The 24,602-nt window shown below is 45.0% G+C and overlaps 2 protein-coding genes across 3 annotated transcripts; both read right to left on the reverse strand.

Moving 5' to 3' along the window:
- Positions 1–30: 30 nt before the first annotated feature.
- LOC147256603 (dihydropyridine-sensitive L-type skeletal muscle calcium channel subunit alpha-1-like) lies at positions 31–17,570 on the reverse strand. The gene is made up of 45 exons (XM_086214759.1): positions 17,295–17,570; positions 15,694–15,799; positions 13,649–13,788; positions 13,324–13,457; positions 13,086–13,238; positions 12,361–12,566; positions 12,175–12,278; positions 11,947–12,092; positions 11,790–11,871; positions 11,549–11,709; positions 11,246–11,471; positions 10,957–11,164; positions 10,758–10,878; positions 10,563–10,677; positions 10,370–10,469; positions 10,208–10,277; positions 9,746–9,878; positions 9,522–9,651; positions 9,374–9,433; positions 8,875–8,981; positions 8,681–8,768; positions 8,483–8,590; positions 8,319–8,371; positions 8,093–8,239; positions 7,740–7,941; positions 7,427–7,585; positions 6,778–6,888; positions 6,612–6,695; positions 5,962–6,009; positions 5,484–5,510; positions 5,265–5,390; positions 5,127–5,192; positions 4,942–5,033; positions 4,697–4,856; positions 4,310–4,437; positions 4,104–4,200; positions 3,581–3,683; positions 3,386–3,487; positions 3,171–3,304; positions 2,766–2,885; positions 2,461–2,669; positions 2,322–2,386; positions 1,942–1,988; positions 1,786–1,860; positions 31–1,362 (listed from the first exon to the last, which is right to left on the reverse strand). The coding sequence occupies exons 1-45, from the start codon at positions 17,477–17,479 to the stop codon at positions 1,054–1,056; spliced, it is 5,547 nt and encodes a 1,848-aa protein (XP_086070885.1). The 5' UTR covers positions 17,480–17,570; the 3' UTR covers positions 31–1,053.
- Positions 17,571–18,626: 1,056 nt separating this feature from the next.
- tmem9 (transmembrane protein 9) lies at positions 18,627–22,706 on the reverse strand. 2 transcript variants are annotated; one of them, XM_086214761.1, is made up of 6 exons: positions 22,555–22,706; positions 22,306–22,437; positions 21,756–21,847; positions 21,510–21,618; positions 20,552–20,683; positions 18,627–20,469 (listed from the first exon to the last, which is right to left on the reverse strand). In XM_086214761.1, the coding sequence occupies exons 2-6, from the start codon at positions 22,396–22,398 to the stop codon at positions 20,329–20,331; spliced, it is 567 nt and encodes a 188-aa protein (XP_086070887.1). In that variant the 5' UTR covers positions 22,399–22,437; positions 22,555–22,706; the 3' UTR covers positions 18,627–20,328. The 2 variants fall into 2 exon arrangements, with proteins under 2 accessions (XP_086070887.1, XP_086070886.1); XM_086214760.1 differs by having other exon boundaries at positions 18,627–20,484.
- Between the last annotated feature and the right edge of the window lie 1,896 nt (positions 22,707–24,602).

Consider the following 24,602-nt stretch of genomic DNA (forward strand, 5'->3'; position numbering starts at 1 on the left):
AACTTACACAGATTATAATGTTGTGGATGATTTATTTCTTTTGCAGTGGTGAAAACACCAATACAACAATATGGTAAAGATCCAGAAAGGAAAGAAACCATCAATGCGGGAGGTTTAAAGAACCCCTACAACTTGACGTGTGTAAAACAGGCGAATCAGAAAAGAACATGAAAACAAACAAGAGGCTTTGAAGAGCCAGTAAATGTTTGCATGTAGGCAGAGAACATGAAATGAGTGCAATATTGCAAATGTATGCTCAACATTTGGGTTTTTTTTTTTTGTCTGAAGTTAAATCCACCATACTCCAGGTATGCTGAAGGTACAAACTCCTACTGTAACTTGAACGCATCACATATTTATATAAATTAAAAACAACCTGCAGCAGTATCGCTGCTTAACTACCAAGTGGCTGAATATAACTAAATATTTCCACTGGTATTCGACATGTTAGGTGCACATTTAGTCCAAAATGTAAAAATGATGACAATAAAACAAAGTTTCCTCTTGAAAATCTGCTGCTCGCCGACTGCGACAATCGGGAGCGGGAGGAAACTGTAAACATCTGTAATAAAAGTCAAAATCACAGGCAGTCCAGATCAGAGAAAACTGCTTCCCCAATAAAAGGCTTTTACTTGCAAATGTAGCAGAACTTCTCTGGGCCTGCTCATCGGTTCCTGGGACCCGACTCCTCCCACCATCCTGTGTGGACGGCAGGACTCTAAAGAAGCAGTCAGCCGCTGCTCTCCTGCGCCATCACAGAGGCTTCACTTAGACGCTCGGCTCACTCACACGCTTGTCTTGTATGGAATGATCACCTCAAACGCTACAAAGAAAGAAGTGCGTCAACCTGTTCGCTCTGAGATAAGTTTGTGTTTTTATTAGATTCAGTAAAACTGAAGATGATGTCAGTAGGTTTCAACTACATTTGACAAAGTGAACACCTTCAGCCAGGCGAGAGGAAACATGCTGCCTCAGGGGCAACAAGCTTGGTAAGGTGAGGTGGCGCCACCTAAAGAGGTAAAAATCACACGATAACCACGTCATCTCAAGTGTCTAAACCTTGGAGTCGGCCTCAGTCTCGTCTTGTCTATTCTGAGCTGTGACTGAGGGAATTGTGGGTACTGGACGTCTCTTTCTCCTCACAGCTGGATCTGGCTGCTCTGTCTCGTGTGCCACCACAGCGGGGGGGGTGGGGATGGGGCGCTTCTTTCTAACACAGCTGGAGCGTTCCTTAATGATACCCTGAGCTACATCCTCCATCTCCTCCACGGTGGTGTGCATGGCATCCGCCATCTCCCTCTTCGCTACAGAGACGAACCCCGGGTCTCTGGCCAGTGACACCAGACCGCCCCTCACTAGAGCCTGGAAGAGAGAACATGCAGGGTCCTGCTTACATTCTGGACATGATTGTGATTCATCAACCTTTCCCCTGCCGCTGGCCCACAATTAAACCAGATTATTATGCAGCCATTTCATGCCTGACATTTTCAACTGTGTAAATGATGATTTTTTTTCCCCCAACCTGCCAGCAGAGCCACATCCTGGAGCTCAGTGGGTTTTTTTTTATTGAGAAAATGAAGGAAAATTCTTATAGAGTAACTTATTAGTAATCTTACATTAGCTTCTCTTTTAACATTTTAAATCAACAATCTAGGTTCCACAGACGCTGTCACTGTTCATTGCAGTGGTTTTCATCGAGGACAGCAGGAAGAGAGCGCACAGCTCAGCAGGAGCCACTCGTCGCTGCTAGTAGAGGGCGTTACGGTCAGACGTCAGTCCTCTTACCTCCTGGACCAGCAGGTCCGCTGCAGTCAGGGAGCTCTGACTCTCTGTCTCGCTGTAGTTGGGCTCATATGGGAGCTGAAAAGAAGAGAAATGCTTTCACTCGTCAGCCTGCGTCATCGTGCACGCCGGATGAGTCAGCTGTTACTAAAATAGTACCTGTCCCGCGTCTGCTCGCTCTGTGACGTTCCAGGACCGAAGGTTGTCTAGACGAGGGTGAAGAAGGAAAATACACACGAAATTCTTAACTGGTTTGTTGATGAAAAGAAAATTGGGTTTTAATTTCAGTTCAATTGTGATTGTAGTAAATGATTGGTGCCTTTGATCTGTGTAATTGTAATGGCAATTTTTACTATTGTCTGACATCGTTTTAATGGAAAAAATTCAGCAAGTGGCATAAAATATAGACAGTTGATAGTTGCAACATTATTAGGCCTTATACTCATCCACACAAAAGCATGTAAAAACGAAGGATTTCTGGGTTTTCTAATATTTCTGTTCATACGGTGATCCCCCCATGTTTCGGGGCTTGGACCTACCTGGCTCTACATCCCTGCTGGGGTTGTAAAACTCTTCAGGGCTGCCTTCTCTTTCAAATGAAAGCCTGAAACACAACCAGTGTTACTCCTTGGGGTGTCAGCTGGTCTACTCAGAGGAGGGCGTGCTGCTCGTACTCACTCGGCGAAGGCGTTGTTGTTCACGTTGCTTTTTGGGGCAGCTGTGGGGAAAAAGTCTGTCACGGGCACCAAGGCAGCAGAGTTTGGTGGGGACTCAGGCTGACTCTCGGAGAACTTGAGGGGTCGCTGGCTGGTCACTTGTGGGGACTGAGCGTTGGTGGGTTCAGTGGAGAACGGATCCATCCGGTTCCCAAACAGACCGTGTTGACGCTGGAGATACCGAGCGGGATCAGTTCCACAATAATCAATCCATCCAGAAATGAAAATGGACTTCTACCGCAGCAAGAGCAGCAAGGTGTCGCCCACCTGGAAAATGGCCTCCTCGTCCTCCATGGCTCTGTCCATCTCGTCCTCGTTCTGCAGGTCCCCTGAGATGGCTCTGTGCATTTCTGGAGCCGCCTCATCCTCAATACTCCTCAGACCCGCCTGGAAACAGAGGAAGGTAAAGAAGACGGAGAGCAAAGAAACAATGGCACATGACGATGGGATGATAATGTAACATATATACATACATACATACATACATACATACATACGTGCGTATGTATGTATGTATATAATATGTATATATACACACACATATGTGTATATATACATATTTTATATATAAACACACACACACACACACACACAGAGCACATTTTTATCTTAACTATGCATTATAATAATGATGATAATATGGTTTTGATCCCGACCCTGCAGGCTCCTCACCTGGATCTCCGGTCCAGAGGCACTCTTCTTGGTGGGCCGGTAGCCGTAGTACTCCTCCTGGCGCTTGATGAACTTTCGTAAGTGGTCCTGGAGCAGGAAGGTGGCGTAGAACTTCCCCACCGTCACCTCGTCGTCTGTAACCGGTCGAGTCAACGTGCTGTCAGATATGGTAGTACTGGATCACTCTGCTAAACTCAGTCTAACGAATGACTCACCTCCTATCGGGGGGATGACCTGGTCCAACAGTTTCATGCTGGTGCGTTTCCAGATCTGCTTGATGATGGCTCTCAGCTCCTCATTGGCCTGCTCAAAGTTACCTGGCCAGGTAAAGTTAACATGACAACATCCACATCACAGCCAATACTGACTCTAATCCTTCACAGAAGGAGACAGGAAACAATGAGCTCTACCTTCTGTTTTGATCTTGAGCGCCGTCCTGACCAGAGCGAACAGGGTGGCGTTGAAGGTGACAGTGCCGTCACTGTTTAGAGGCATGTTCATGCCAACCAGGCGCTGCAGACAGGAGGTGGAGAGGTGAGGAATATGTAACGGATCAGGATTATTGATGATTAATTTGATGATGGGTGGGGAGAGGATGGCGGGGGAGCGGAGCCACCTTTTCCATGTGCTCCTGCCTTTTCTCCTTTTCTTTTTTAATGATCTCTTTTCTAGCGATAATACGACATAAAACCCATGTATTGTATTTAAGCTCAGTACCAGGAGAGATGCTAGGGAGCAGTAGCAGCGACGCCTGGCGCCAAACAGCTCGACTTTACTAACAAATGGTTTTTTTATGGCTAACCCTTTCGGAACTGTATATTTTTGTCAATCAAAGTGCTTTTTTTGTGTTTTTACAGTGAGTTCGTACTGTCTGATGAGACACACGTCTGAATGCTACACACGGTCTTTGATGCTGCTCGGGGCTGGAGGTACCTTGCATGCCGCACGATGAGGACAGAACTTGCCAAAGCCCAGTGGAGGCTGGATGCGTCGCAGCAGCGTCACCACATCCAGATGTTTGATTCTCCCTCTGATCGATCAGGGAAAACATTTGTCTTGAGCCGCACTGACTTTATTGCGAGGAAGTAAATGAAGAACGTGATTTTAGATGTGGAAGTCGCAGCGGTGTTCAGGCTTACGTGGCTTCGGGGTCATATTCAGCCCAGATCTTCTTAAACTCATCCAGATGGTGTGGACCGAGGAGAGACCAGTCTCGGGTCAAGTAGTCAAAGTTGTCCATGATGACGGCAACAAACAAGTTGAGGATCTGCAATGTGAGAAAATCCTCAGCATTCACGGCTCCATGCGCGTGACAGTGTCCGTCTGTCCCACACGATGTCTCAGAAACTTCTTGACTTCTTCAAATTTGATACAAATGTTCCCTGGGACTCAAATATGAATGGATCAGATTTTGGAGGTCAAAGGTCACTGTGACAGAGACCCTTCGGGGAGGCACACAACCGCAATGGAATATCTCTAGTTTTATCATATGAAGATGATGGAACCCAAATAGTTCAGCTGCTCACCAGAAAAGCACAGAGACAGTAGAAACTCAGGAAGTAGAAGACAGCAAAGTTGGAGCCACAGGTGTACTCCTCTCCTGGCAGGAAGTCCGACTTGGGGTCACATTTCTTCCCGTACATCGACGCCATCATGACCTCCTCCCAAGCCTCCCCAGTAGCACATCTAGATACATAAACCACAGTGAGATTCCAGCTTGGTCGATGGCTGTGCAATGACCTTTGACCCTCATCCTGGTTGAGAAACTCACCGGAATAACATCAGAACAGCCTGAGGGAATGTTTGGAAGTTATTGTTGCGGTTGATTTGGGTGCCGTCCACTAAGGCTATCTTCCCGAAGATCTGAAGGGTCGTTGAGACAGAAATGTGTCATTATTTGGGCAGAAACATCCTTTGCAGGTTAATGCGCAATATATATTTAAAGAGAGAGAGGACCTGCATCCCGATGACAGCGTAGATAAAGAAGAGCATCACGATGAGCAGAGCTACGTGAGGGAGTGCCTGAAGAGAGAAAAAATAATTTAGTCAGTCAAAAGTCTGAACGGTTAAACAAAAGTGATGATGATCACAAACCTGGAAAGACTTGATGAAAGTCCACAGGAGGTTACGGATTCCCTCGGAGCGGTTCAGCAGCTTCACCAGACGCATGACACGGAAGAGTCGGAAGAACGTGATCGAAACGGAGGCGTTTTCTGATGCCTGAGGACAAAACGACACAAACAATTTGATAAAAAGAAATCATGGGAGGAGGAGAACACTGCTGGCTGGAGTGATGGAGGAGTTTTGGCTCACCGCAATGGCTTGCATGGGGTTTGTTTCCTGAAAGATGCGGAAGAGAGATGATGAAGTGAAGACGCATGAGTTATATTTCAGAAAGAGAGCAGAGACACGATAAGGATGTAGCATTGATCAACTGCTTTACAATCTGTAATCATGGGGTTAATATTAGAATTTTTTCAAGTCTGATAAGTTCCAAAGCCTCCAAATTAAAGATCTTAGTCGCTGCAACCTGTAGCTCATGCAGAATAAACTTTCTACACACATTTTGCAGGTTAAGGTATATTAATACTTGCTGCTGTGTGCTCAGCGTTGAGTTAGGACGCTGATCCAGCCGGAGCTGGAACACAACATAGCAAATATCTCACGTTTGCTCTGTAAGATGAACCCAGTTTGAGGTTCAGTAGAGTTTAGTAGCAACATAGTGGAGAGTGCTCACAATGACACAGCATGCAAATGCAGCGGTGCAGTGCAGTGGTGATCAGATATTTACAGCACAGCCATGGAGGCAGTACAGTCCTCCACTGGAGGCCAGGGCCGTCTGTGAAGGATAGACAGGTGACCAGTGAGACGCACGAGGAGTGTCGGAGCGGAGAAGAACAAAGACACAGTAGAGGAAGAGTAGAAAGATGTATGTGACAATGATTTCAGATACCGGAAGAAAATTAAAAATGAGGACAATGAGGTGTGATAATGGAGAGAAAGAACAGGAAGGATAAAAATGTGCAGCATTACCACATAAAAACACTAAAACCACCAGTCCCAACTGTGCTCTTTCAGAGGTGCTGCAGCAACACACATTCACTGTTGTGGTGTAATGGAGAGTTTGGTGGCTGATGACAGAAACGCCAGAGCTCCTGAGGCTGCACCAGGTATGGGGGAGGGTGAGACAGGAGCGGTGGGGGGTTTGGGAGTGGCCAATGACAGTACTGACCATATCCTGTGAGCTAGATCTGCTGGCACCAATCAGCTGATGGGCCATGGTTATACGCTTCTGAGTCAGAGCATCGAATAAACACATTCAAATCACACTATTGGCTGGGAGCACTTTGATTCACAACACCTGCTGAAGATCTGATACAGCTGGTGTTTATTATAATGAACTGAAAATCAAAGGTTCATTATTTGATTGTTTGTACTCACATCCACTTCACTCAGTATGACATCCACCACGCTCCCAACGACGATGATGAAGTCAAACACGTTCCAGGGGTCTCCAAAGTAGCCCTGTGGAGCCGGGTAGAACATGGATGACTCAGCTGCACACGAGCGGGAGAACCATGAGAACAATAACTGCTGAAGAACTTACCTTCGCTTTGAAGGCCATGAGCTTGAGAATCATCTCCACGGTGAAGAGCACAGTGAAGATCAGGTTGAGGGTATCTGACAGCTTGGTCACATGGTCCGACTGGTTGCAGTGCTGAGACACCCAGAAGGAAAAGTTCAGAATCAACAAGTCTCAGCTGCTCATCTGACATAATTCTGTAAACTGCTACTGGAAAAATTGGACACTAACTTTGAACAAAATCCCATACTGCTAAATCAGTTTTTTGTACTCAGATTAAAAGTCATGTGCCAAATCAGTACCTGCTATTAGTACTTGACAGGCGATGTAGTACACAACTCGTTGTATTGCACTGTATAACCTCTTCTAGATGTATTTATATGAATGTTTTAGAGCCGTGTGTTTTTCATGCACAGTCCAGATCAGGTCTTTTCTTTGTTCAATGGATTCCCAGTCATGTGACTTATTAACTAATGAGATTCATGAGATTTTTTTCCCCAAAAAGTCCCACTGTGCGATTAATCTAAATGCAGTTTCATTTTTTCAAATAAATGCAGAAGCACAGATTCCTCATTGTGGGAATACTTGCGTATAAATCGAAACACTCTGAATCATGAGTCCACAAACAGCTTGATTGAGCTCTTAGGTTGTAACGAGACCTCGTGTGCCGTACCTGCATCCCCAGACACAAGGTGTTGAGCATGATTAAGAAGAACATGAGGTACTCGAAGTAGCAGGAGGTGACGATGTACCAGACCCGGTACTGGTAGGGGTTTTTGGGGATGTAGCACCTCAGAGGACGAGCCTTCAGGGCGTACTGCACACACTGGCGCTACAGGAGGACGTACGAAGGAAAAGGTATGCAATTAGTAATTACACACATACACTCACTCACTCACTCACATACAAACACACACACACACACACACACTGGTGTAACCAGTTTAAAAAATGCTTTATGCATATTTTCATCTATGTGGTTCTACCTGGTTCTTGTCCAGCTCGCAGTTCTTATACTCCTCCTCGCCCTGTTCCTGGAAGGTGACAATGACGAAGCCCACGAAGATGTTCATCATGAAGAAGGCGATGAGGATGATGTAAATGATGAAGAAGATGGAGACGTCCACACGGTTGTTGAAGACCGGGCCCATGTCTTCTTGGTCTGAATCGATTGCTCTGTATAACAGGCTGGACACAAAGAGAGGGGTTGAGAGAAGAAGAGGGCACAGCGGCAGGAACAAATGTGACAGTCTGGAATGCAATGATGCCATTGATCTTTAGATATTTGTATGAAAGCCTTTTCATAATTAAATAAATGAAATGACCATTTTGGGCTTACTTTGGCCATCCTTCAAATGTGGAGACAGTGAAGAGCGCCAGCATGCCATAGAGCACGTTATCAAAGTTGAAGTCGCTGTTGAGCCACTCTCTCTTAGCCACCACAGTGTCCTGCAGGGAATTCTCTATGTGCTTCAAGTAGGATCCCCTGAGAGCAGGAACAGTGAGCGTCACTCAAAAAGATTCTGACACATGAATCTCTCGAGTGTCAAGGATGTTTGTCTTACTGGCATTCAGCCTCATTCATCTTGGACACGTCCGTGCAGCTGTAGAATTTCCCCTGAAAGAGTCCAATTTTACACGCGCGCAGACTCATATCCGACTTTCATCGTTCCGTATTGCTCATCTGTAACTGTTATCTTCATGATGTCACTGTGTATGCAAAACCTACCTTGAAGAGCTGCACTCCTATACAGGCAAACATGAAATTCAGCAGCATGGTGACCAGGACGATGTTGCCGATGGTTTTGATGGCCACAAACACACACTGGACCACATGCTGTGGATAAGGTAAGAGGATGAGTCAGTAAAACGTGAAGAGTGAAGCAGGTGCAGGTTTGTGCAGATGGAGAGATTCGTGCAGGTGCACCTTCAGCCCTTTAGCTCTGTTGATCGCCCTGAGAGGCCTAAGCACCCTCAGCACCCTGAGAATCTTCACCACAGAGATGGCGCTGGATCTGTAAACGACACGCAGCAACAAGAATCATTCATATGCCTACTGAGGCGTGAGCACTCGTGAAGACAGTCCAAACTGAATGTGCCGATCCCAAAATGTAAACTCACTCCATTCCCATAGACAGCAGAGAGACTGTGACCACAATCAGATCCAGGATATTGAAGGAGTTGCGACAGAAGGAGCCCTCGTGCATGAACGCTCCGTACACGGTCATCTGTCAGGTGGTTAGATTAAAATAACCCAATGAACACTTCGGTCATTCCACACCTTTGCTCTTTTGGGGTTTTTTTGTTTTGTTTTTTTTGCATGGCCCCAAACACAAGAATTGTGTGTTTATAAATCTCATAAATTGTATTGAATTTAGACTTCCACACATAAATAGAGGAATCATCAGGTAGGTAGGGGCTTTCTCCATTAATTTTTGCATTTTGTTATTGTTTTGTTTCTGGAGACACGATGGTCAAATTTCAACCCAGAAAATGTCAGTCAGGTTCACTATAACCAGTATCACTTAGTCGGTATTTTCACTTTCAAATATCTCTACCAGCAAAACCAGCATAAGGCACAGAGTGCATTATAAGCTGCATTTCTTGCCGTTTTCCTTACCTTCAGTACAATCTCAATTGTGAATACTGTTGTGAAGACAATGTCAGCATAGGCCAGGATCTGGAGGAAATGTACAGACACACAGGTGGTTATTAGACATTCTTCTTAAAGTTCATACGCACGCTGTGGCGTTGGAGGTGGACGTCACCTGGTTTCTAAAAGACTGGGGATCGATGGGGTCCTCAGCTGCCAGGGAGATGGAGGAGAGGAGGATGAAGAGGAGGATTAAGTTGGTGAAGGAGGATGCGTTGATGATCTTGTAGCACAGTTTACGGAACCTGGAAAATAAAGTGATATAAACACTCACGCACACACAAACGCACATGTTACTCAGAGGCAACAAGTCAAAGTGACACGTCTGGTTGCGCCTACTTGTTCTGAGGGCCAAAGATGAAGAAGGAGCTTGCTTCAGGCAACGGAACGGCCTCTTCCTTCAGCTGCAGGTCGGCCATCGGTCGGGGCCGAGGGCTGATAGGGATTTCAGGCTCTTCCTCCTCGTCATCACCTAACGTGGAAGAAAGAAAGGTTCACAGGCTCAAACTTATAGCAGCGAGTTTACAGATAATAACGTATTTTAGGAAAGATAAAAATCACCTTTTAATGGACCATGAAGTAGCCTTTATATGGTAGTCACCTGAGTGAGAGGTGTGAAAACGTCTCCTTGCTGTAAACTCAGTTCAGGGAACTGGCTGAGTCTAATAATAATTAGGGGTTACTATACTTAAACTGTAAGAGAGCCATCCCAGCTGTGCTGGTCAACAGCCAGTGTAATGAATCCAAGCAGTAACCTCCTTCTGCCACCGCCACATCGCTGACAAGAGAATTCAAAGTTACCTGGGAAGTCTGCAGGTGGGAACGGATCCTTCACTTCATTCACATTGGACTCAAACTCATCAATTTTCAGCTGAAAGCAGAACATGCAGAAATATGTTATCTACTTGTAACCATGAATGATAAATAGAGGAGTAAATGTGTGATCCGATACTGCGCTCTAACCTTGGCTGTGGTTGGCATGCCCTCCATCTTGGCTCTCTGCTCGGCCAGTTTCTTAGCTATCCTCTCTCTCTCCTCATCAGTCTTGTCAGGCATTTTGGACCTGATGTGCAGGATGAAAAATGAATTCCACTAAATGTCTAATCAGAGCAGCTCGTCTCACTTGGGCTAAACTTTTAGTATTTGTCTTGTTCACCGTAATAGCTTCCTCCTCAGCTTCTCCTCTGCTTTTTCTTTTTGCGCTGAAGTCAAACTCTCAGCTTCTGCCAGGTTGTCGACAGCGATGGCCAGGAAGACATTGAGAAGGATATCTGGGTGAACTGAGCTCAGGAAAACGTGGCATTTCTGTTAGCATTATTGCTGTAGGAAGTTGAGTTGAGTTAAGGGATACAGTTTCCACAGACATAGAGGATGATGAAGTAGATGGCAACAAGGATTCCAGGGAAGACAGGTCCTCCATAGGCCATAATTCCATTGTACATGATGGAGGTCCAGTCCTCGCCTGTTAGGACCTGAGGAACAGTGACGGGTCAAACATAGATTCAACAAGAGTTTCATCGGTTAGCAGTCAGCAAAACATCGGGTCTCACCTGGAACACACTAATAAGGGCTTGAGGGAAGTTGTCAAAGTTGCTGCGTCGGGGTCTGTTGTCAGGAAAGTTAAACTTCCCTCCAAACACCTGCATGCCCAGGAGGGAGAAGATGACGATGAAGAGGAAGAGGAGAAGGAGCAGGGAGGCGATGGAGCGGACAGAGTTGAGGAGAGAAGCCACAAGGTTACTCAGAGAGGTCCAGTACCTGTAAAGACAAGGAGATGGGAGGTGTTACACACCGATAAGTGACTACAGCTGAGTGATCCTTTGAGGTGACTGGACGTACTTTGTGACTTTCAGGATCCTCAGAAGCCGAATACACCTGAGCACAGAGAAACCCAGGGGAGCCACGACTCCCACCGCCATTATGATCATCTCCAGGATACCACATAGCACCACGAAGAAGTCAAAACGGTTAAACAGCGACATGAAATACGCTCTTGGACCGAGAGCATACATTTTCACAAACATCTCTAGGACAAACAGCACCAGCAGGACACGGCTGGCCACATCTGTGGAGGTCAGACAACAGAGGAGAGGGATGAGCGTGAGAACGCAGATCCTCCTGATATGCACATTGGACACCAACCTTGAAGTGAAGTGAGCCAGTCAGGCTGGTGGTGGAACTCTGTGGCTATGGTCAGGGTGTTGAGGAAGACGAGGAACATCACCAACCAGTAAAAACTCTTGGTTTTAACATAAATGAGGCACTTCATCCTGAAGAAGCGGTTCCAGCGGCGAGCCAGGCGACTGAACGCAGAAATAATACAGGTTTCCTGCACGCCACCTTGGTGGATGTCCACATGAACACACACGAACAGCAGACTCACTAGTAGTAGACGATTCGACTCTTTCCCTCCAGGTCATACAGGCTGTCAGTGTCAGAGTCTCCACTGGTCAGAGGCAGGAGTCCTGGCAACGTTACAACAGCTGTTATTCAATGGCACTGATATATAACATGAATGCTGAGTAGGATAAGGCACTAACCTTTGCCCTCTCTGTCAGCATCTAGGACTTCAGCGTGAGTGATCCACTCCATGTAGCCGTGAAGATCCTCATCCAGCTGCTGACGTTCTCGCAGTTTCTGGAACTCTCCGCGTGAGCGTGCCTTCTCTCGCTCTTTAGTAAACTCCCTGAGCAGAGATGTGAATTCATTATCCTTCATGTGAAGAGGACACATGCTGACAGCAGACAGTATCTTCAAAGTGATCTTACCCGCTAAGAACACCTAGAACCAGATTGAGCACAAAGAAGGATCCCACCAGAATGAGGGGAACAAAATAGACCCAAGGCCATTCATTCCCTATGGCATCGTTGATCTGAAAGACAACACGGGTCAGAATGAGCCAAGGATGTCGAACACTGAGGACTGGATGGAGACGCGTCCGAGCCGTCACTAACCCAGTACAGCACTTTGGTCCAGCTCTCCATGGTGATGCACTGGTACACAGTGAGCATGGCAAAGCCAATGTTATCAAAGTGGGTGATGCCATTGTTGGGACCTTCCCAGCCCGGACGACACTCGGAACCGTTGATGATGCAGCGCCGTCCATTACCAGCCTGAGCACAGGGGGCCGGCGGCTCGCCCTCCGCTGTGGCATAAATGTCTGTGGGCCGAGAGGAAGAGACAAATATAATCATTAATGAAAAAATGAAACTGATGGTGAAGTGCATTTGGCTCAGTATTGTCCGTATCACCAGGATTTAAGATAGCTATGACTTGAGAAAGCTGAAGGAAAGGAGGGGGAGGTTTTTGGCACGGTTGTTTTGTAGCAGTAAACCCTTTTATTTGCAGATTTTATAGAACGAGCATGGACTGAAAAAATGGCACGATAGCGGAGAACAGAGGACCAGTCAAATAGATTTGAAATATCTGCTGTAACAAGCAACTATTTTGTCTGTATTCACTAAGTATGTGAGAGATCGGCATCGTCACATGACCAGGAGGCGACGAGGGGTTAAAGCTTATAAAAGATCTTCTTAAACCACATCAGCAATACCTCCAAAGTAATTAACTGAGCTGAACAACCGAGATGCAATGTCATCTGACGACAGGAAGAAGAGCTGCTACGCCGGTGGCAGCGAATGGAATTCCAAGTGTATGAATGAACTAAATGCATCCATACCCGTGGCAGTATAATAGCAGGTTTTATGCATTTTGCACTTGAAGAGCTCCAGTCCCATGATGGCATAGATGGTGACCAATAAGAAGACCAGCAGGGCGATGTGCAGCAGAGGCAGCATGGCTTTGAGGATGGAGTTCATCACCACTTGCAGGCCTGAAAGGGAACAGTGAGTGAGCCTCGGTGGCGACTCCGCTAAGCTTTCTTCAAACAAACTGTACTGCCCAAACGGGCTTCTTACTGGGGACTCCAGAGACAAGGCGTAGAGGTCGCAGCACTCTGAAGGCTCTCAGTGCCTTCATGTCAAACCCTCCACCTTTCTCCATCGGCACTCCTGCTATCTTATTGATGGTGTCCAAGGCAAAGGTGAAGAGACTGAAGGAACGGATCATACAGACCTTATAAAACTACTGTATTCAATAATCTCATACACTTGACCTAGAAAATGATTGCTCTCCATTTAATCCATGCAATATTCCACTTATATAAATGGCAGTTAGGGAGATGTGATCAAAGGGAAGCTCTTGGTGCTGAGATATCCACCTGCAGCCCGCGGCTCATCTTACCCCATGAAGACGATAACAAAGTCCAATATGTTCCAACAGTTCCGTAAATAGGCGCCTTCATGGAACACCAGCCCGTAGGCCACTATCTTCAGAAAGCACTCTAACGTGAAGATGATCAGGAAGATATACTCCAGACTCTCCTGCAGAAAAATCAACACAGAGCAGGAAATTACATTTCGCAAAGGTCAGAACCTTCAGCTTCAGTGTTGTGTGAAATAAATGACAACAGTGTTATTTAAGCAGCTGCTCAAGGGAATATCATTACGCTCAACATAACAGTGGCTGGTACTACATGAGCTCACTGGATGCGATCGCCTGTTGGCACAATTAAATTAAACATGACCTCAGAGGGTTTAAACAGCTGGCCCTTGAGTCATTAAAGCAAATGAGCCACAATCTAAGAAGTTGTGCTTTGTCAGAGGGTCTAACCAGACAAACTGTTTAAATAATAAATGAGGTGCTTTGCTCGGATAAATGTCAGAAGGTCTGTTAGCAAACAGGCCCGTTAGCGGTGCTTCTGCCATCGACGCACACCAGAGGAACAGAGTCAAGCATGGTTTTCCTCTGACCTGACGCTGTTTGTGTTTACATGATGTTACAGATGTGCAATGAAATTAATATAACATATCAAGGTAGTTCTTCATGATTCATATTGCAATACATTGTGATGACATTATATGGTGAGCTGTGTATCGTGATATTTATCAAATGGCCAGGTGTTCTATGGCACATGTGGGTGGGACTGGAAAGACAAGATTCTGGTCCCAAAGTGAAAAATTGGAGTTCCTTTGAGGAGACAGCTGTTTGTCTTTAATCCCTCCAAACAAATCATATTCATCACAAGGCAGTTCCCAGGTCAGTGTTTGGTTGAGCCAGCCAGTAAAAGCCTTGAAGCCCTCAATCAGTTTGAACTTTGAAGGCCAAAATTCGCAAATATCAAGAATAATACATAAGAAAAGTTCCATCTAACTCAAGTGGGGTATCAAGGTCACCATCGCTGCATTTCTGTATCGCAGCCTATCAAGGTTACAAACATTATATTTCATGAGCGCGGCTACACGAGGCAACAAATCTGGACTCTCCTGTGTCCACATGCGTCAGTGGTTCGACCTACTAACAGCACCAAGAGGGTGAAGCCGAGCAGCTCTTCTTACATCGCTCACCTCTGAGGAATGGCTCACCCAGAGGGAAGAGGCCTGGCCGAGCCAAAGCAAAGATATCAAAGGGCTTCAGTTCCACGGCCAGATACCTAATAACTGAGGTCAATCGATTACATACAGCGATAAATATGAATTCCAGCCTGGCGTTGACTGCTGCCTGCAGGAGTTATATGATGATGTTTGCGCTGGAGGTCAGGCTGCGGCATTCGTACGTTTTCAGTCTGTCATTCCGAGCTTCATCAATACCACAACACCACTGTCAACATCCATTATTTGAGCACTGGACAGTTGTGTACACTGAGCAGAAGCAAATGTGTCTTATGCTCATGATCACCGATAGAAGCTCCCTGAGGTGTAGTCTTGACTCTCCGACCAACAATACTCCATCTGCTGGCTCACAGCGGTGTAAACACACCAACAAAGCTCACAAGCCCGCACTCCAGGAGCTTCGTTTAAAAAAAAAACCTGTATGTTTCTACCTTTGGGCTTCCAGAAGCCACATCACATTTTGGTAGGTTATTATGCTTTTGAATAACCAGGGAGGTCAAACTGGAACTACTGCCGTGTTGGGGACACGGTCTCAAAGTGAAGTGCAAACTTGTGTCTGGAGGTATCTAAATGGATTTGGCAGTGAGTCACATGCTGAGACGTGTATCTGAGAAGTTACGCCGCTGCTCTGGCTCAAGAAAACCCCAGTCACATGGCGGTACACTGCCATCTAGTGGTCAGGATAGAACATTTGGTGCTCTGGCAGCCAGGAGAGGCGAGTGAATGACTTTGCTTCTCCTGCATAGATAACTTTTTCTACCTCAACCAGCCTTCAGGCCAGGGCTCAGCAGGGAGTCCCGAGGTACAGAGCAGGTGCTTGTTCACGCTCGTACTCACCAAGCTTGAATTTGTGTTGTTGCTATCCTCTTCAGGCATGGGCAGGAACACCGCCAGAGCCACACAGTTGGCAAAGATGGTCAATAAAATGATGATCTCGAAGGTTCTGGATGAGGAAGTTTAAGATCATAACAACAGTACACAAGAGTAGCTGGTACATTTACACATAGAGGTAGTAGGAAAACTTTATAGTATGGCCACCCATACTAATGAAGTATTTCTACATTTGTGAGTTGTGTTGTGACTTCTTAATAGAAAATCATAACTTATACACAACTGATAGTTAAGATCTTGATGTCTTTCTATATTTTACTCAACTGTATGTGCAATTCCTGTTAGTTTATCTTTATAAATGTTACATCCTTTGATTGACGCCTGGTACCCCGAGTGCTGACTTTGTCTCAGTCCCGTTTAGAAAATACAAGTTCATCTCTTTACTTTTGTGGATCATTGTGTACTTCTTCAGTGTAAACTGGCCAATGCCTGAAACATCCCTCTATAGCAGCCCAGCGACGTGCAGCATCAGGTAGCAGCGCCACTTCCCAGGACATGTAACATGGTCTGCTGCACTGCTTCATTCTGGTCTGTAGGGGGCTCTCCGTGAGAATTCCCCTGCCAGGTCAGCATCATGTCTCTCGCTCTGATGCAGCAGGACAGCTGCAGGGCCCAAGAATATGACCGAACCATTTAAACACATAAATAAGAAAAAGTAGGACTTTTCCTATAAATCTGTTCATATGTTCAAAAAATCTCTGCACACTGACGGTCACTTTTGAGAAGAATAAAATCATTTAAGACGTGTTTGTTCATTTCTGTCATTTTGCTCCATATAAAGCACCTGTGTTCCAAACCCACATTCCAGTGCGATTATTCTACTGCAGTAAAAACTCCCTCTGACATGGTGAGTATGTGAAGACTAATGCAAGTGTATCTGTTCAGGTCATTTATGACCATGAACCACTATGACTTGTCATTTCCAAAACACGTACATGAGCTTGCGTGTTAGAATGCTGAAACAACAAAGCGACTACATCATCACAATCGGCACGTTGTGTTTAAGATGGAAATATTTATGCTCCAGGAATGGGCATGAGGCTAAAATAAAAGCAGGAAACTCCCCGCGGGGCCTCTACCATCACTCAGCAGCCTGCCGTGTGTTCCTGCCTCAAGCGCCAAACTGTGGCAGCACTTCAGGAAAACTATTTCTGCATTAAAAACAGAATGTCAGCCAGTTACAACACTGAGGAGCCTACTTGAGTAATTGTTTCTCTCTGGCAGTTGTAACAAGCGGAGGGCAACAAACTTGACTTTGACACAGAGCTGCCAGACACATAACCGAAGTCTTTACACTTCGGAGGTTGACTTAACAAAGATTTAAGGGACTTGGCCCATGCATTCATGTAATTTTTGCAAGTTAGTATTCTTAATCGGAGCTTTACATACTGTAAATGTGGTAAAAATACTTGTGTACACTCAGCTGTTGTATTTTTTTGCGAGACTGAGTGTATGTTTCACTGTGAGGCTCATTCGTAAGCCAGTGTCTATTTATTAATATCACAATTGCCTGGGGTGTGTGTGTGTGTACATGATATGAAGGATACTTCCACTCCACAATGTTGATGCAGGCCTTTCGGAAGGGGTTTTTTAGAGTGAAAAAGAAGAGGGATCTTGCGGGTCTTGGGTTGCCCCCCGTGGCCTGGAGCTTCTTCAGCTTCTCCCTCTGCTTCCTCTTCAGCTCCTCTTCGTTCATGATGACGGGTTTAGCCGCTTCAGCGTTGGCTGCCATTCTGAAGCCTCCACCTGTGACGAACTGTCAATCCTGAAGAAATATTTCCTTTATAATCCCAGATGGAGGCACAGTATAGCTCCTGGTTGTGATGAACCCCGTACACGCTTCCTCGCCACCGCCCTCTCTCCCCCTCTTCCTTTGACTCTGTCTCCCTCCAACAGAGCCACAGGCCTCTCCTCCTGGCTGAGGGTCTCTGACAGAAAAAGCCCCCTGCGCAGGCAGAGCGGCCGGAGGAGCAGTTGGCTGTGCTGTAGTTTAAATTTAGACTGTGAACCACTGACGAGCCATGCTTGGGGATGGTTAAGGGGGTTGGGAGGGAAGAATGGGGTAGAATAACCCTGCAAGACCTCCCAAAATCGTTTTGGGAGGTCTTGCAGGGCCTGAATATCGACTGGGGTGCCCTCCCCACCTGCCGGTTCTTTCAAAACACACAGCAGCTTCCTCACAGAACACTCAGAGTTTTATCTGTGAGAAAAAAAGTTCAGGACAGAATGATGAGCAGATGTTTGTGGCTCCGGTGTGACACGGCGCCGGTGAAGCTCAGAGGAGCTGGACGTGAAGAAGAAAACAGTTCTGTCCAGCCTCGAATCCCAAACTTTCACACAAAGTGGTTCATTTCAGAAGTTTCTCCCTGTTGAGCTTATATGCAAGCTATTCAGGGCTGGGTGTTGCGGCTTATAATTCAAATATACAGCATGTTTTGGTGTAAATGAAGAAAACAAATGGGATCATACTCACATTCAGCATAAGGAACTGTGTGCAACTTTATGCATTATTTTAAAAAAATCTAAATGAAGAATCTGTCATTACATGATGATTTGTCACTGGTGTGGTCACATAATTCTAATGACAAATAATATAAAGTTCAATTATTAGTCATGATAATTCTTAAGGGGCTTGATAAAATAAACAATATTTCAGAAAAAAGTGCTTCTGTCTTATCAAATCTATGTGAAAATCTAAAATGATTCAAAGGGTCTAACACCTGAAGAGTTTACCAAATTCACCGTAACACCATGCCAAACGTGCGAGGGTTCACATGTTGGGAAAGCGACATTTGTGTCAGCACCATGGCGGGGGAAACATATACTCTGGCGCCCCCTGCTGCCAGCATTCAGTCACAGTGAAGTCACTCACAAACACCTCAACCACAGTAGTTTTTATTTTCATTTACGTCAAGCTGAGTGCATAGACACGAGCAATGCAACCCTCCACTTAGACTGGAAAGCAACAGAACACAAAACACCGATACCAGCAGCAAGACATCATACTGAAACGAGTGCTGTGAATGGATTCACTTCATTCAGGTAGTCCCAGTAATGTTCTGTAATCAATCATGGCAATTTGCATTAAAAAACTAGAAGCTAGTCCAATTTTTAGGAGACGATAAAACAAATAAATATATTGGAATACAGAATTTTGCAGTGCAGACGATTTCTAAATCAGAACCATCAGCGTTCTCGGCCTCGCTGTTTGTCGCGCATATTACAAATAAAGGAATTGGAAGACGCTCTGCTGTGGGCTCCTAGCGCACTTTGGAAAACTTCCAGGCCTGAAGCAGCAGTCACACTTGGTCATGTGATTAATTTGTGTTGAAGTATATAAAGATGGGGATGTTTTCCTGGTGACTTGTGGCTGTTAACATTCACAGCACTTGTTTGAAGCAGTTGATCCCTCACTGAGAACACAAAACACGACAAGTATAAATAGACCTCAGTAGTTCACATCGTTCAGGAGGTACTGTGTAAGTAGAATTTTCATACTAGAAATTCACATAACCCAGGAGGAGGATCACAAGGACTCACAGCAAACTAATAAAGCACATCGTGGCCACGAGGCCTTCGTCACACTTCAACGCATCATCAGCAGCTCGGCTGATTCACGCCGGAGATCTGAGTCGACACGGGAGGATGCAAAGCTCTTTGAAATGCACTTTTCTCCATTTCTCTCTTTGCATGGTGAACTGTGCTCAAACACTCCTGCAGAAGTGCGGCCAGTGCCAAATGTTTTCCACTTCAGGTTCACCGGCAAATAAGAATGTATTTGAAAATTGCTACAAGAGCGGCTGCCCGGTACCTGCTCACCTACCGACGGCGGAGTGAGGCACAGTCACCCACACAAAGAGGAGAACAGAAGAGGCACACACAAGGGCTACCCTAGAGATAGCAAAGTCCAATCTTCTCAATTAGAAAGCCCAAAATGTACAATCCCGTCTACTCTGTTAGTGGAAATAAGAATAAATATGCCCTGGTTTTCATGCACAGAAATGGGGCAGAAGTTCATGATGATCATTATTCTAAATAAACTATTATTGGTACTAGGAAGTAGGAAATGTGCAATGATTGGCAACAGCTCATAGGGTTCTGTTACGTCCCCATCAATCAAACGGACCATTAACTTAAAGTAAAGCTTATCTGCTTAGAGGTACATTCATTAAAGATGCGTCAAGTAAAACTGAGTATTTTACCAAATGAGCAAGCAGCCAACAGGAAATAAAACAAGGTTTAAAGCAATTCACCATCATAATCAAACACAAACGTTGCTTATTTTACTCTGAATTTACACAACTGCTACACTGCCAAGTGCTGAAATGAATCGTTCAAGAGTGTGCAAGCCTGCAGTTTTTATACGACTGCTGAGTGGTTTACAGCGTTCTGCTATGATAAATCAAAAAATCTGATCTGGTTAGATCAGTACGTCTACTTGTGTCGTAGTGAGCCAACACTAGTTCTGAGAGTGCACAGCAACGAGGAGAGGTTAGCGCTAGTGCGGCTGGTGACGGTGCTCTAGTGCTGAGTCCAGGGCAGTTACCTCCTCTGACCCTGGTTCCACATCAGCCGGGGGGTTTAACTAAGCATCTTGTGACGGTCGAAAACAGTCTTGCGCTGTTCCTGGACCTGCTTCTTCCAGCGCTGCTGAGCCCCTTCAACCCGCTCCAGCACGGTGTTTCCTCGGGCCTGGCTGTTGTCCACCTGTGGGCGCATCTCCTGAACACACACACACTGAATCAAGAATTCCACATTCAGCTGTATTGATTCGAACACGGATGAAGTTTGTTTGAGCGTTTACCTCAGCGTCCTCCTCGTTGTGCAGTGGCTGGGTGTAGGGATCATGTTTGCGGATAAGAGGATCAACCAGGAGCAGGAAGAGCATGTAGAGCAGCAATGCTCCCACCACAGACAGGTAGATGATGATGGTTACCTGCCACAGACAAGATGGAGGACAGGAAGTCACACACAGTTTGATGACTTTCTGCTTGTCTTCAAAATGCTAAACTGTATTAATTATATCACCTCTTGTTTGAACATTTCCAGTAAAATTTCAACCACGCTGATACTGATTCATTCTTCCAAAGTGACACATGCCGGTGTGGGTATGATCCAAGTGTTTTTAAATGTACTGGCGGCATGTTGAGCGATGGGTTTTGCTGTTATCCTGCCGTGCGTATCGACTCCAGGTCAATACAACCTCCACTGTCTGCTTGGAACGAAGCTGCAGACCCATTTCACAGTCGTAGCTCAGGACTGTTTTTTTGGGTATGAAACAAAATGGGAGTTTATTTATTCCTGCAGGATTTTTTGGGGGGGAACTGAGACGGGCCTTTATCGCAGTGCTCGGCAGCCCTGAGGTTTCCCTCGCAACCATATTTGACGATGAGGATAATTAAAGTTCCTCATCCTACACATTTGGAAGTCCAATCAAAATCACATGTACGATCGAAGGACAAATTCTAAGTCAAGTTAGGGCAGCACAATTTAAAAAAAAAATTCTTATTGCTATCATATTACAGATAATTTCATAATATTTGCAGTATCAAAGGGAATTTTTTTCTTCATTTGTCACAATCTTATTTTTAAACATCAAAATGATAAAAGTGTGATTTGTGCACGAATCTGTATCAAATAAGGATTTTTTTTCAAAACGTCTGTACAGTGTGAGGATGTGGCACCACAGTTTTTTTTCATTTTAAAGATGCTACACAAACTTGGCCTTCACAAATATTTTACCTTCCAGCGTGCATCGGTACCTTGATAGTGTTGCTGCTCCGTTCCTCGTACTTGCACTCGCACAGCAGGCAGTAAGCTTCCACATCATGGCCCGGCACCGGCATGGGATCCACCACATGGAGGCAGTTACTGTGTAACACACACACACACACACACACACACACACACACACACACACACACACACACACACACACACACACTGTCCTGGCTGTGTGTTTCTTTACGTGTGCCAGCAAGAGTCTAAATGAAGAATCTTCCTCTCACCAGTCCTTCTGGGAGACGTTCCTGTTGTAGATGTGGCCGCTGATGTTTCTGTACGGCGGACAGATGCATTTGCAGCGAACATCTTCAAAACTCTGTCATGATGAGAAATCAAAAATGGCTGCATGCTCACAATTTTGTTTTGTTTTGTTTTATTCCACTGCATTAAACATTCAGTTCCCCCTGGTGTCAAAAACGGGATTTTACAAGCCAGTTGGAAAAAAAATCACACAAGCACTAAAGTTGTGTTTTAAAAGACAAAAACACACGCAGGGAAACACTGCACGTGGCTTTAATTTGTAAAAAAAAACAAAAACAAAAACACGCTGAAGAGCTCGACTCTGCCAGTGGGTACAGACACGCTGCTTTTGGGCTCGCTGCCTAAGGGTTACTGTAAATGTGCACAAACAAAATTAACATTTCTCAACAGCACCTTTATTCCCAACGAGCCCTCATTGTTGCAATAAAAGTCAAAATGAGCCGGCACGTCTCGCGCGTCCACCGTTAATCACGTCAAGCGTCGAGTGCTCAGGAACGCATCCCCGGGTTTTACCTTCGCCTGAACGAAAACAACCGCATCCAGCAGAAGCACCGTCACCGCCGCGGCTATGACGATAGTCCAGGATCCTTCCTTGGTGAACGACATTGTCCCATAGACGAGACGGTCGGAGAGTCACCGGCAGAACTGTCGACACACGGAGGAGGCGTTAGCACATACGGCAGCAAGCTAGCTCACGTTAGCATGAAAAACATCGGAATAAACACCGCTTCGCTGAAACCCGCAATGCCAACGACAACTGACCTTGAAAAGGTGTGCAAAGTGTTTGTTTTCCTCCGCATTCAGGACACAACCATGAACTGTTCCCCGTGTATTTTCAACGTAGACGCAGTTTCTGAGTTAATTTTTTTTTGCTTCCGTCTTCCGGTTAGCAGTCACGTGACATGAAAAAAGACAAACGCAACAACACCGCCATCTACTCCAAATTACACTCCAAACAAATGAGATTTTTAATTAACTGTTTTTTTAAAGAGACATTTAATTTGGTGGAATGTTAAGAGCATAAAAGAACAGACTGCCAGTGTGTGAAAAGCATATTTTACCGTTAAGCTGTTTAATTGTGACTTTGTGCTTCACTTGGCTGTTTAACTGTGTACTTTGATATCCTGCAGACACTGTAACAGATCATTCGCTCTCCCTGCATTAATCTGAGTTTAAGTCGCAGAAACAAAGTGTTGTCTGCCTCTCCAGTACCCAAATTAGTCTCAATCAGCCTTTTTTCTTGTAATAAAAATATTCTTAGGCCTACATGGTTGTATTGCTTCTTTCATTATATAACAATTTATAAATGTATACCTCACAGTATTAGATGGTCATGGTGCTTGTAAAGCTGCACTGCTGAGAAACCTGCATTGTTTACTGTTTCATAACAGAGCGCTAACGTTCTGTATGTCCTCTAAATGCATGAATTAGGAATTTGTGACTCATCAGAATTTGTTCCTATTTTCTTAAGTCAACAGTGTTCTCATGTGAAAGCCTGTCTCTCCGGTGGAATTTGAAATGTAAGCCTCAGCCTCTTGACCCAATCAATACCTCTATTTCCTACTAATCCTGCTTTCACTTTTCTCTGTATAGTAAGATACTCATACCTTTAATAAGACATGGCAATCAATGGCTCACAAATTCAGCCTGAACCACTTGAGCTGGTGGTCGCGGAGATCAATTGAGGCCATGGTTATTTCTCTAATGAGCTATGATTTCAGTGTGAACAGCACAACCCCACCCTCGCGCTAACCTCCATCGTCCATGCAAGCCTTGATTCATCGTTTTGCAACCAGCACATTGCTGCCAACGACCTGTTTATATTCCATACTCTGGGTCTCATGTTTAAATATCATTAATTTCACGTTTGTAAGACGTTTGTTGGTTGTATTTTGCTTCAACCAAAGCTGTAATACGTGAGAAGCCCTTTAGCTGGAATGAATAACTGGAGTCCACGAGGCTGTTACAGACGGATAATTTGCTTTCATTTTAGAAATTCAGAAGTTAAGTAATTTTAACATTCTACGTGAAAAGAGTTAAACCAGTGTCTTTTATGTGTGCTAGTCGTGGGAAATTAAAATAAAATTCTGGGAGGGATCTTGGATTTGTGCCATGCTCAGGTGAAATTCACGTGAAACAAGAAAGACCTGAAACTCTTGACAACAGCTTAGGTCTCTGCATCAGCCTGGACAGTCGCCTAGTGAAGTTAGGACCGATTCGATTAATAATCTGTCCATTGATCTCACAAATTCTGAAACAAGTATTTTGTTATAAAAGATTTCTGCACACGCAGCCTGTTCATTCTCTGCAGGAACAGCACGAGCACGTATCTCAACCCCAGGTTTTACTGATTGTATTTATTTCATTTTCTATGATGACATTCATGATTTGTTTGTTGATTAGTTTAGATTCAGTCGCAAAATTCTCTGTTTTACGTGCCACTGCGCCGTTCGTGAATCGGCGTGACACAACAAATAACCGATTTCTTTACCAACCAGTTTATTAAATCATGTCTCATATTCTCTTCGGTTTGTGACTTGTGAGAACCTTTCGTCCTGCATTTAGATTTCACAGTCTTGTCACTGTAAACCACTTAGTTTCCAGTCTATTCTGATGCATGGCTGCCCTTTACACCCAATTACAGCATAAATGACACTGACCAGAGCTCAGTGCCAAGTCTCATTATCAGTTCAGAGCTCTCATGAAGAAGAAAAAGGTGATTCAGTCCATTTTTAAGCGGATGTAGCCAAATTTATCTTTGAAGTAAGGCAAGAAATGGAGTTACCTAGTGAAAAACTGTTTATTATCTT

The sequence above is a fragment of the Aulostomus chinensis genome, chromosome 9 (genome assembly GCF_037954235.1).
Source record: "Aulostomus chinensis isolate RoL2024-O1b breed Wild chromosome 9, RoL_Achi_v1.0, whole genome shotgun sequence".
In the NCBI taxonomy this organism is placed as follows: Eukaryota; Metazoa; Chordata; class Actinopteri; order Syngnathiformes; family Aulostomidae; genus Aulostomus; species Aulostomus chinensis.

Coding starts and splice junctions, on each gene's coding strand:
- LOC147256603 (XM_086214759.1), bottom strand. CDS start 17,479: ATGGCAGCCAACGCTGAAGCGGCTAAACCCGTCATCATGAACGAAGAG. Junction 8,591..8,680: donor ACAGAGCTAAAGGGCTGAAG/GTGCACCTGCAC, acceptor CCTTATCCACAG/CATGTGGTCCAGTGTGTGTT. Junction 5,034..5,126: donor ACGCTGTCATCGGGATGCAG/GTCCTCTCTCTC, acceptor ACGACCCTTCAG/ATCTTCGGGAAGATAGCCTT.
- tmem9 (XM_086214760.1), bottom strand. CDS start 22,398: ATGTCGTTCACCAAGGAAGGATCCTGGACTATCGTCATAGCCGCGGCG. Junction 21,848..22,305: donor TTGTTTTCGTTCAGGCGAAG/GTAAAACCCGGG, acceptor TCATCATGACAG/AGTTTTGAAGATGTTCGCTG. Junction 20,684..21,509: donor GGAGCAGCAACACTATCAAG/GTACCGATGCAC, acceptor TGTCTGTGGCAG/GTAACCATCATCATCTACCT.